The sequence below is a fragment of the Drosophila mojavensis genome, unplaced genomic scaffold (genome assembly GCF_018153725.1).
Source record: "Drosophila mojavensis isolate 15081-1352.22 unplaced genomic scaffold, ASM1815372v1 contig_136, whole genome shotgun sequence".
NCBI classification, from domain to species: Eukaryota; Metazoa; Arthropoda; class Insecta; order Diptera; family Drosophilidae; genus Drosophila; species Drosophila mojavensis.
The window spans coordinates 10,568,953-10,581,873 of NW_025318667.1; the positions used below are offsets into that span (position 1 = coordinate 10,568,953).

The window sequence follows — 12,921 nt, forward strand, 5'->3', positions numbered from 1 at the left end:
TGATGATGGTCCTGCCAAGGATGTCTGCCTGGGCTCGTGTTAATTATTTTCCTAAAATATTAACAGCAACAACAACAACAACAACAACAGCAGCAACAACAATAGCAACATCAGCCAAATTTGACAAAATTTGATGAGCGAACCGAAAAACTGAAAATGAAAAATCGCAATTTCCGTCGCTCCGATAACCGCCGGCTAGCACACACACACACACACACACACATACATATATATATATATGTATAAGTATTTATATATATATATATATATATATATATGTGTTTATATTTTAAGGATTTACAACAATAAAGAAACGGACGTCAGACAGCGACAGCGGCTTAATGAGTGACGGCTGGTCATATTAGATCCGATGCATGAGTACCCCAAACCCATGCACCACACACACATCTCTCTATCTGTGTGTGTGTGTGTGGGTGAGTTATGGCGCATTAAGCTTCCTTCTTTTTTTTTTTTTTTTCTTTTAAGGGAACTCTTTGGTTAAGCGGGGTTCGGTGTTTGGCGTCTTTTACTTGGCATTTACATTATTCATGTGCTGGCAGGCGCTGTAGTTTTATTTGAAAGCCGAAGCGTTCATAAAAACTCAACTGGCAAGTGCATCGCCAGGGCAGAGCGTAGGGCGTTGGGCGTCGGGCGTTGGGCGTGGGGCGTAGGCGATGCCCTATGCAGCAAAAGGGTTGCAATGCTGCACTAATGAATCACTCATCAATCAGTTAAATAAGGATTCGATCTAGAGTTTGAGACGATTTAAGTTGAGTTTCAGCATTCAGTGGCGCCATCTGGCGGTAGGTGGCGCACGATAATCTCATTAACTTGAAGATACGGCTAAAATATTATTAATTTTTGAAGTTTTTCAACTGTAAGTATTAGAGATAAAAATATTTTAGTTTAATTAGAAGAGTTTAACCTTTCTATATATATTATTCAATATATACATATATATAAATATATATAATATATCTACATATATATCAAATATCTTATAACAAAGTTGAATATTTTTATTTTATTTTACAGATTTGTTAAATGATTAACTGTAGATTTTATAATATCTCTTCAGTTTTATAAAATATTCTAGTGTTGGAAAATTGTACAAACAGCTAGTGCTGTTAGACGTCTAATTTAAAATTTGCTTTTCATTTTGGCTACTTTTTGTACAGGAGCTATATGTGTATTTAAGTTTTAGCTATGCGTTTTACAACACTACATTCGAAAGATTATCATAAATATATTGCATAAATAAATATTGGGTATGAACGAGTTAAGACCTCAGCTCAAATTCCTTTATAGAAATATAATATATGTGTTATCATGATCTAATTAAAATATTTGATATATTTGAGATATTTTAGATATAGGCAAAACGCTTTTTCTTGAGCAAATTGTGAATGGAGGGAAGTCGGCCGTAGAGCATTGGCCGTTCGTTGTTTTGCAGTGTTGGTTAATGTTTCATTTTGTGCTGCATTTTACGTGCGCTACCCAGAGCTTTTGATGGGTTTTCTTTCGGGGCGTCGCGCCGCGTTGCGCCGTGTGTTGATGTTGATGACAGCGCGGCTGTCACGAGATGAAGTTGTCGTTCAGCGCAATGACTTTGCTGATGATAATGACAATGACAATGATGATGATGATGATGATGATGATGATGATGCTGATGGCAAAGGCGGGCAGCTAACAGCGCTCGTTAACTTGCCTTTAAGTCAACTTGTTTGACAATCTGCTCAACAACAACAACAACAATAAGAACAACAACAGGAGCAAAGAGTGTTATAAATTGCATTTAGTGTCGGCCCGAGTCATTGGTGATTTGTTATGGCTGCCAGACTTTAGCTAGAGAGAGCGAGAGAGAGAGACAAAGAGAGAGAGAGAGAGAGAGAGAGAGAGAGATGCAAAAGGTCAGATCGGCCAAACACATTGATGAAATGCCACTGGCTAACAATATCCATGCCAAGAGGTGGGCGGTGGTGGGTGGGCGGTATGCAGGGCGCGGGATGTGGGGGCCGTCAAATATGTAAATTGCAAATGCCAGGCAAGGCAACTGGGCGACTGAGCGACTGGGCTCGGAATTGTTTACAAATTTCATACAAAATGCTTCAGCCCGGGCTTGAGCCATGGGCCATGGGCCATGGCCAAGGTGGACAGTGCCGAGGCCTAGATGTGCATATGCTAAAATAACGCGCCAGTCATAAACTAAAGACTTTGTTTACAAATTAAATGCAGCATGCAACAAGCGACAGAGTCAGAGTCAGAGCTGGAGTCAGAGTCAGAGTCAGAGTCGGAGTCGGAGACAGAGAGAGAGACAGAGACATCTTCATCCAGGCCGACTATATGGAAAGCAAACGCAAAGGCTTCCAGCCCGAGAGAGAGATATGCGCACAGATATACAAGAGTCAGCTCAGAGCCTGCTTATGAATGCGATCTGGACAGATGGACAGCGGGACTGTGTGCCTGGATGGGCAGCCGGACCGATGTCGATGTCGATGTCGATGTCGATGTGGATGTGGATGTGGATGTGGCTTGCTCCTGGCGCTTGGGTGTGATGCAGTTGTTCGGCTGTCTGTGGCTGTGCCCCATGTACTTTATGCCCACGGTATGCAAAGCAGGGCAGGCCCGCTCCACAGCCGCAGCAACAGCTTCAGCTACATGTGTTTTACATGAATTTTAAATGATATGTTAAATAAAATGCGCAGCTAAACAGCCGACGGGCCCGACGACGACGACGACGACGACGACGGCGACGAATGCGTGGACAACACGCAGCGAACGGGCCAAAACGCGACTCGGATGCGGGGCCAAGTGGAAATGCGCTGGGGCAGGCGCGAGCGCGAGTTCTTTAAGCGCACAGTGGTCCACACTGTCGAAAATCAGCAGCTTAGCCTAGACTATCCTATATAACATGTAATACAATAAAGACTCATCAATATATGTAAACATATCTCAAGATTTCTAATTAAATTCTATATTCAGTTAAATTATTTTCTTCGATCAAAGAGGCAGTTGAAATTTGTCGCTAGAGCTAACTGATTGTTAAACTAATTGTTAAGCCTAACATTGACATTTTTTCTAACTCGAAAGTAAGTTTGTTTCCTAATTTGTTACAGATCATATTTCCCATATTTCCACTGTTTCTATATCTCTCTCTATCTCACTTGCACTTCTTTCATTCACTCTATATATATCTTGCTTATTTCTCTCTCTCTCTCTCAACCCATCTCTCTCATTCGATAGAGCTCTGCCTTTTCCAATCTCCGTTTTTCTCTCAACCAAGAGGAACATATGGAACTATAGCTATACAGTTATATAGTTATACAGATTTGTATTTTTGTTCTTCCCCCTCTGTCTATCTCGATATCCCTTTATGTCTGTCTCTGTTTCGGTAGAGCAAAAGTATTATATCATTCTTCCACAATCCCTCGTTGTCTCTTGTGCTCCTTCGCAGTCTCTTTTATTGTTCTTCATTTAATTCAATCCCTTTCGATCTCTGCATCTCTCGCTCACTGTCTCTCTCTCCCTCTCTGTCTCATCCCCTCTCTGTCACTCTCATTCTCTGTTTCTGCGCCTCCCTCTGTCTCTCTGCCTATCTTTAAATCTTTATCTCCCCATCTCTTACTATCCTTCTCTCTCTCTCGCTTTCCTTTTCCCTCTCCCTCTCTCTGCCTCTCTGTGGCTCTCTTTCTGTCTTTAAATCGTTGCAAATGCTTATGTCTCTCTCCATATTTTTTCTTCTATCACATTTTCCTTTATGTCTCATCTTTCATACTCCCATTTCTAGTCTCTCCACATATCCCACAACTGCGCATCTTTACTTTGCTGAACTTTGATTTAAAATGTTCACTAGCGTTTGCCATGTGTTTTAACCACTGTGCGCAGCATCTAAAAACTATGCAAAGTTTATGCGAATCTAAAATATTTGCACTGCACATGCGCATGCACTGCTAGCTCAATTGTTCAGATACATTTATATCTTAAATGCAGGCAAAACTGGGCGCTGCTTTGGCTGCTGCGGCTGCTGCTGCTGCACCCGCCGGGCTGCGTCACAGTTGTAGTTGTTGTGTTAAGTTGGGAGTCCGAGTCGGGAGTGGAGAGTCGCAAAGCGTCTGGGGCTAAACCGTTTGCCGGCTGCTGCCTGATGCTATCAATTCAAAGTCAAATGGGGGGACAACAAAACAAATCGGCGCTGCATCTATAATGAGCCCCGTTCTGGCCATGCCACAGATCCCCATGCACCAGACCCAGAGCCGGGCCTAAGTTTGCGGCCCGAATCTCAATTGTTGGCCATATGGCTTTCGGGCCTTGGCCATGTTTTCCTGAGCATGTGCTCATTGAGTTGTTGTTGCTGCTGCTGTTGTTATTGTTGTTGTTGTTGTTGCACGATGTCTGACTAGGGACACCCACCCAATGCATGCTTACACACACACACACGCAACGTTGTGCGTTGCCCTCAAGGTAATCGTCGTCCGATTCCAACTCGAGCTGCGACTCGCAGTCGAATCATTTCTGTTTACCTCAAAGCTGATCAACTGAGTACTCGCCTCTCTCTCTCTCTCTCTCTCTCTCTCGCTCTCTCAGTTTCTCTCTCTCTTTTCCCCTCCCGCATTTTCTCTGTCTGTCTGTGTGTTTACCTCATTGACTGCAAAGTTGTGGACTGCCGCACAATTGAATCGCTCCGGCCCATAAATGTCTTTATTATAAGCCAACTGCTTTCGGCCAATTTGTGGTCTCAACTACCTTCTCCTCTCCTCTCCTTCCACTGACTCTTCTCTTACTTCGTCTTCTTCTTCTGCTTGATTTTAACCGTTAAATGCAGTCACTCTTTCTATGCCCATGAGGATTAATAAGTTAATTCTATAAATGTACTTGAAACTGAAGCCATAAAAAAAGTATGAGTAATCTAAATTGAATTATATTACTTATGAATTTACTTAAAATTCTTTGATTTCAATTTATTTATTAAAGATTTGGTATACGGGAACTTAGATATTACTATGTAGTTATATTATATCGTGGTTGAAATAATATTTAAATATTTCCTCTTAAACATATGTTATGTAACATACTTATGTTATACATATGTTAACACATTTTTACAGCATTCTATGAGTAACAGTTGCACCCTCTGCCTCTCTGTATTTCATTCCCTCACTATCTCTCTCGCTCATTCTTTCCGTCTGTCTCTTTTCCTTTCTCTCTCTCTCTCCAGCATATATTTATAGATATTACGTTCGGTATTTTTAGTATTCCATAAAATATGCCTATTAATAAATAAGTCTATTAATAAATAAGCTAAAATTGAGATTCTTTAAAACTTTTAATTAATCAAAAATATAATAAAATTATTATTTAATAATAAAAATGTAATATTTAATTAAAAAATATGATAATATTATTATTAAATATTCCATCTTTAGGAGAATTTCAAGAAATTAATTATACAACGAATTTTGTTGTATAAATAAATTCATGATTCAATTATTTATAAAAACTTTTGAAAGCTCAATTTAATACAATTTATTTCGTGTTTTCTCTTTTCATTCTTTTATTCCGAATTTCTTTCCGAATAAATTTATAATTTTTATATAATGAAAATTGATTGAACAATTTAATATTAAATTTTTATTAAATGGTTTTGCAGAATTTCTTGTATATAAATTTTGCAGTATTTTAAGCACTCAATGATTATATTATTATTAGCTCAAATTACCTCAATTAAAACATTTTTTGTATATACATTATATATATAATTATATGTATATATGTATATTCTAGCCTTAAGTAGCTTCAAGCTGACCCCAATCTCGAGCGGCATATGATGCATTCGTTTAATTTAAAAGATTACAGCTAGCCACGGCAATGGCTGAGCTGAGTCGAGCTGAGTTGAGCTGAGCAGAGTTTGCAATAACTGTGCCAAAGTGCAAAATGCGCAACACCCACAAAACACCCAATTTCAGACACAACACAATAGCAACAACAATAGTAGCAACAAGCACAACAACAACAGCAACAACAACTGCATTAAATTGCCTGATGCAGCGAATGGAGGCACAACAATTTCTTTAAACACAGAGCCCGGTCAAGCCAGCAACAACTTTGAGGCAGCAGTAATAGAAAAGGATTCGGACGCCATTGAACACCCGAATTTGCAATTTTCGAGTTAGGCTTCGTTTTGGCCAGCCAAACAGCCCAGCAAATGGTGGGCGAGCAAATTATAGCCTTGCTGTTGCCAACGAGGCTAGCCAAAATCCAAAAGTTTTTCTCGTTTTTCTTTTTTTCTGATTTTTTTTTGTGTTTTTTTTTTTTATTTTTTGGGCCACGAAGTTGTCGGCGTCTCTTTAACACTTAACACGTCAACGGAGCAGTGCTCGTCAGCGATGTTTTCTTTGTTCCTCTGCTTGGCCGGTTAGTTCCCATCGACCCAAAACAAGAATCGTAATGGAAACAATGTTACGGTGTTTTTCCCTTAACTGACATGATTACCTCCATCGCTCTCCATATAGCAGCGGACGAACGAACGAACGGACAGGCAGACCATATACATATAGCTGAGATTGCACATGATTGTGCTCGTTGCGGTCGAGGCACTTGCCTCGCTATCGATTATTATCTATTTTGGCAGATATCGATCGTGATCGATCTGGGGCTGCTGTTAGTGCTGCTGCTGCTGCTGCTGCAGCATTGCAAAAGGTTAAGTGGCAAGAGTATCTGGCAGAAATCTCAGCCAGTTGCCGGCAGCATGCGTGCTCTGAAGGAGTCCAATGTGCAGTCCACGCCCGCCTCCAGCCCACTGCACAAACATTTCCATTGCCATTCGTGGAGTTGTTAATGTGGCAAATGCAACAACAGCTCCACATACCAGGCACCCAGCCACCTCTGCTCCTATGCATGTCTGCATTCACGCTGCTGCCTCCCAGCATTTTGGCAACAGTCGCCAGTTGCCAGTTGGATTCCAGCTCGGTGAAGCTACCAACTTTTATTCCAGTTGCATCAGCTCGAAAAACACCAAAATTTACTACAATATTGTATAAACTCTAATATATATTTCTAATTTAAAATATCTATTTAAAAGTCAAATATTTAAAGAAATTTATTTAGTATTTGAAATTTTTTTTGAAATACATGTGATATATTTATAAATATTATTTATATCTGCATTATTTGTACTTTACTCAAATGTCTTTTATAATATACTTGAAATATTTTTGATGAATTAAAAAAATATAAAAATATATATAATAGTATATACTTTGATATATACTATATAAATATATTTATTTTAAAAAGAAATTATTTTTATTATTTATATTTTTATTTATTTATATATATATACATATATTATATATATATGGGTATATCTATATGACTTTATATATATAACAATTTTTAGCGCTATGAATATTTTAATGTTTAATTTTGAGTACTAAAAATGTAATTTCAAATTTTAAAAAAAATCATAATTTAAAATTATTATTATTTTTAAAATAAAACATTTTTTAACATTTAAAACTATTTGCAATATTAAGATATTCTAGCATATAATTTTAAAATGTACATTTATAATTAAAATACTTAACACATATTTCATTTAAGTTTTAAGTCAATTTTAAATATTCAATTTGATATATCTGTAAAATTTAGTTAACTATTAAATATATCATTGTTGAGTATTTTTTTCTCTTTTCTTTCATTCCTTCTTACCGATTTACCGACTTACCAGAGCTCATATTTTCGAATTCAGGTCTTACATAAGCAAATTGTCAAATAAATAAATAAATATCAAAACAGGTAATCGATATATATGTACAATCGATATTTAATAATAATTATATCTGAGTAGGCTTTGTGTCACTGGCTTGGAGGCGAGCTGTTGGATCGTTGACTTTGATGACTTTTAGTTTTTCGAAGCATCAACAACATTAACAATCGTGCCTGATTTTAAGCGTATCGACTTGTTTTAGGAAAATTTCCCGTTTTTATGTCAAAGTTATTTTGAAAGTAAAAAAAGAAAAAAGTAAAAAAAAAGAGAAACACGACGAGTTTTCGCTGGGGAAGGTGCTGGATCTGCTGGGAAATAGTTAAGGCAATCATCGTCTAATCATGCCCGTCGAGGAGAAGGTGTTCTTTGAGGACCAGCCCGGAAGGAAGTTCGATCGGTGCATGGCCAATGGCATTGTGAAGGGCGGCGGCGGCTTTGTCGTGGGCGCGGTTATATCCTTATTATTTCTGCGTCGGCGCGTTTGGCCGATATTGCTTGGCACTGGATTCGGCATCGGGGTGGCCTACAAGACGTGCGAAAAGGACTTGGAGTCGTTTAAGTAAACTATTCAAGATTCACAAGATTCACAAGATTCACAAAATTCATCAATGCAAGCACACGCACACACATACGAACACTCACACACACACACATACAAAACTTTGGCTGTGCAACTATGTATTCATATGTACGTGTCCATCATATGTACATAACTATGACTATCTATATGTAAAGAGATATATAGACAGAGAAACAGATCAAGAGCAAACGCGTGCGACGAGGGCGAAGGCTAAAGCTATGGCTAAGGCGATGGCTAGGGTGCGGGAGCGGGAACGGGAGAGGAAGAGAGAGAGGGTGAGCGAGAAGGAGGAGAGCAAGCATGTCACTCACAGTATCTCTGCACTCTCAGCCATCTAAGTTTTATGTTGTAGCTGTTACTTGTTGGACTGCCAATTAAAATTCAATAAAAAAATACATGCAATTCCAATGAAAATGATGCACACTCTTATCACAAAATGGGAAATCAGCAAATCGGGGCATGACTAGAAGCAATCAGTACGAGTTCCATGTAAAACAGTATCAGCAAGATCCGCAGAGAGAGCGAGAGAGAGAGAGAGAGAGAGAGAGAGAGAGGGGAGGGGGAGAGACTGCGAGAGAGAGAGAGAGAGAGAGCGCGAGAATGGGAGTAAGAGAGTTGAAAGAGAGTCGCTGCGCATGGGGCAAGTTAAAAATCTTTGGCCGGGTCAGCAACAAAGTCAAGTGCAGCGAGACGTGGCAAAGCTAAGGCGAGTTGCCTGCCTGCCTGGCTGGCTGGCACTCAAGGAGCTCACGTTTCGGCTGCAGTAGCTGCTGCCTCATGTTGCATGCAACCTGGTGCCGAGGCTCGTTTGCCCGTCACATAATCTGCTCCAAATCAAAATTGCTTATTAAACGTGGACCTGTGGATAGCTGCAGCTCTCGCTGCGCCTACAGCGTCTCTCGCTCTCGCTCTCGCTCTTCCCCGCGCTCTCTCCCTCTCTCTCACTCTAGCTCATGTGCGTTGTGGGCGCCCGCAGCTGGCATTTGGACTGGCCATGGACATGGCTCTGACTCTGACTCTGACTCTGGCTCTGGCTCTGTGGACTTGCGTAGCGCCCAAAACGAATCTGTCGCCGCATCGCCAGTTGCAATGTGCCACGAAAATTGCTGCCGAATTCTGTTGCACAGTTGATCACGATTGCCTGGTTCGGGGCTCAATAAGCCAAACATCTTGATACGGATGCGGCGCTACAGGCTGCACATTGATCGACGATGACGACGACGATGACGACGACGACGACGACGACGGCGACGACGACGTGCAAAGCTGCCAATGAACCGATACCAGCCGCTGGCTAACAATATCTACCGTCCTCTCTCCCTCTCTCCCTCCCTCCCTCTCTCTGTCTCTCTGGCAATTTCTACGTTTGCCCTCTGAACTCGATTGCATTTTGTATATATTATAATTGCCGGCCACGGCTCGGGCGCGTTATCTCTGAGAGAGTCAGTCGGCTGACTGCCTGCCTGCCAGTGCCTGCCAGTGCCTGGTCACTCAGTCACTCTAGCCTGGTCGATGGCCAATGCAGATAGAGGCGACAGGCCGGCCGAGTGCTCCGCTTCCATTCGATGCGCTGCCCATTTCTCGTATCGCTGATCGCCGGCGAGCGCTGTGCTCCGATTCGGATGCCACTTTCCAGGAAGCGGCAAATGGCCAAGCGCACAGAACTTGTCGCATTAGCACCACGTTGTGTAGCTGAAATTAATGCGATTGCTGATTGCATTTATGCTCGCTCCGAATAACGAATAACAAACGCGATGCGATGCGATGCGATGCGATGGTTGATGGCCGATGGCTCTCGATGGCACTCGAATGCAGGCAGATAGATCAGAGATTCACAATATATATACACATATATATATATAGACATCAGCTATTGGCACTTTCGAGAGTCTTTAGGTTGTTGTACCAAATGCTAAGCGAATCAATTCCCGCATAACTCAAGTCCAAGTGCTGCCCATTTGTGTTTTTATTTGGGACAGTGCTGCCCATTTCACTAGCAGCTGGCATAGATCAAGCTGCATTGCGATTTATTGCATCTTTCCCCAAATTGTTGTTATTATTTGCTATTCTGTCACAAGATTAAGTGGAGCTTTTCTAGTGCAAAGGGTATATTGAGCATGTGGAACAGACTGAAGCCCTCGACCTTGATGAAGTGCTACAACTGCTTACTTGTCTATAGACTAAACCAGTTCAGTGATAATTTCTGCCTGATTTATGCTTCCATATCGATACGATATGCCACATAGCAAATTTAATCCCGCGAGCATTGAAAATGCTGAGAAGAAGCTGCGTTATCAGAGGAGAAACACAATCGTTCCCTTTGGCTTTCAGCTTTCGATATCACATAATAAATACGCTTAGCCAAAGCAAAATTCTCAGATTATCAAGCCTAGTTCGTAGAGCGTAGACCCCAACAAAGGGCTAAGCAGGGTAACTGCTCGTCAGCCATAGCCGACGCTTGGCTCTGCTTTGTGAGCGCCAAGCTCCAGTTACCAAATTGCAAAATGACGACAACATGTGTTTGATTTTGATGGGTTGCTCGCTGAACTGAGCTGAGTTGAGCTGAGCTGGCTTCGCTCTCATGGCAAAGCTGCAAACGATCTTGGCAAAAAAGCGCAAGCAGTTACTACGACAACAACAACAACAACAGCAGCAGCAGCAGCAGCAGCGGCGGCAGCAGCAGCAGCAATAGAAAAATGGAAAGGTTCCCAAGAAAATTTAGATCAATTTTCCTAATTTACTTGAGCGCAGCGATTGCGTGTCGTGGCGTGAAAAACGGCACTTGAAAATTCCTACAGCGCCTGCAAAGGAATCGCAGTTGCTGCCCGACTGCCAAAAGGGAGTTGAAAAGAAGAGCCAAACTAAAAGAGAGAGAGAGAGAGACGAGAAAAAGAAAAAAAAAATATAAATCACGACTCAAGTTTCGAAAGCGCGAAACTGTTACCAAAGCACTTAAACTTAAATTGGCCAGCGACGACGACGACGACGACGACGACGACGACGGCGACGTCGACTAAGGTAACAGAGTAAACTGAGCCACAGATTCAGAAACTGCAACTCCAACTACAACTGCAACTGCGACTCAGCAGAGGCAAAAGGCTAAATTAGAAATAGTGTAGATAGATACGCCAATAGAATTTATAGCGGCTGCGCGTAGCCTGCGTCGCCATGATCATGCGGCATGAGCCTGCACCGCCATCACCTGCAGCACCACCAACCACCAACCACCAACCACCAAGCAGCAAGCAGCAAGCAGCCTAGCTGGCCAACTGTGGCTGTGGCTGTGGCTGTGGCCGGGCAGGTTAATTTTGGGCACGACGCCCAATGATGACGATGATGATGGCAACGCACGAAGCGCGGCCTGCCTTGGTCATGTACAGCGTGTAGAGCGTGCACGGTCGCTGCTTAAGTTTAATGGAACCAATTGAAGATATTTTGTGGCCAAGTGATAAAGTTGTATGCCCAGTTGGTGGTGGTGTTGGTGGGTGCCGAGCCCAGCCAGCTAGCCAGCCAGCCAGCCAGTTAGATAGGAAGCGGAGCAGCGTTTGTTCATCAACAGCTTCGCCGGCCATCAGCTGAGTGGGCCTCACCACGATCATCCATTAAATGATGCGTAAGCGTAAACGTGATCATGCGTTTGCCTGCCTTGACTGCCTGGGCTGCCTGGGCTGACTGGGCTGTTTGGGCTGCCTGCCTGCCACACTAGATCACACGATCTTGATACACAATGGTTCTACACAGTGAGGGATCGTGAAAGAATTACTAAGTCGGATATCGGTAAACTACGACTTTGACTTTGACTTCGTTCTTTGGGGCTCGGTCGTCGTCGTCTTCGTCGGTCTGTGGACTTCAGACTTCTGAAATGTAACCGAGTTATGTGAAAATTGCTAAAGAATTTTCGTGCCTAGCTAAGGCCGTTGAGAGAGGGAGAAAGAGACAGCATGAGAGAGTTGAGCAGGCTGAGGAAATTTTCAGCGGGCATCAAGCAATTAAAATAGCTTGAGGCAAATATTTGCAAGCGATCGATATTTATTGTAATTGTGACATAACTAAAACTATTAAGCCTAACTAAAACTATTAATTATGATGCCAATGTATTTAGAATAATATTTAAATAAGAAATCAACTGCAAATGATAGATATTTGAATTCAGTTTTGTCATATAATATAAAAAATGACAATAAAAATATAATATAATATAATATAATAAATATTTATTGCTAGAAAATTAATATTTATTGATATTAGCACAACAATACTTAACTAAGAAAATAAGTGCAAGTGATCTATAGTTATAGATTTATCTTACCTCGTTGACTTTAATAAATGTAAAAAAAAAGATTTATCTGTAATAATTAAATATTAAATAGCAAACGATACTTATCGATACTTGCAGAATAAATAATATTTTTTGATATCTCGAATTCTATCCTTAAATAAGAATAGAAGAGCAAGCCATAAATGCTTATAGCAGCTACATCATATAATAAATAATTATTATAGAAATCGATATTTAAAGAATAAAGAATGAAGATCGATATTTATCGAGCTATAGAAGAATATAAGTGCAAATGAT

General features: G+C 41.1%; 1 protein-coding gene across 1 annotated transcript; it reads left to right on the forward strand.

Moving 5' to 3' along the window:
• The first annotated feature begins 7,887 nt into the window (after positions 1–7,887).
• Positions 7,888–8,759, forward strand: LOC6585169 (MICOS complex subunit Mic10). Its single transcript, XM_002010772.4, has one exon. It carries the CDS (start codon positions 8,107–8,109, stop codon positions 8,326–8,328), a length of 222 nt encoding a protein of 73 aa, XP_002010808.1. The 5' UTR covers positions 7,888–8,106; the 3' UTR covers positions 8,329–8,759.
• Positions 8,760–12,921: the final 4,162 nt, after the last annotated feature.

Excerpts from the sequence above, each read along its gene's own strand:
- LOC6585169 (XM_002010772.4), top strand. The coding sequence starts at position 8,107 with ATGCCCGTCGAGGAGAAGGTGTTCTTTGAGGACCAGCCCGGAAGGAAG.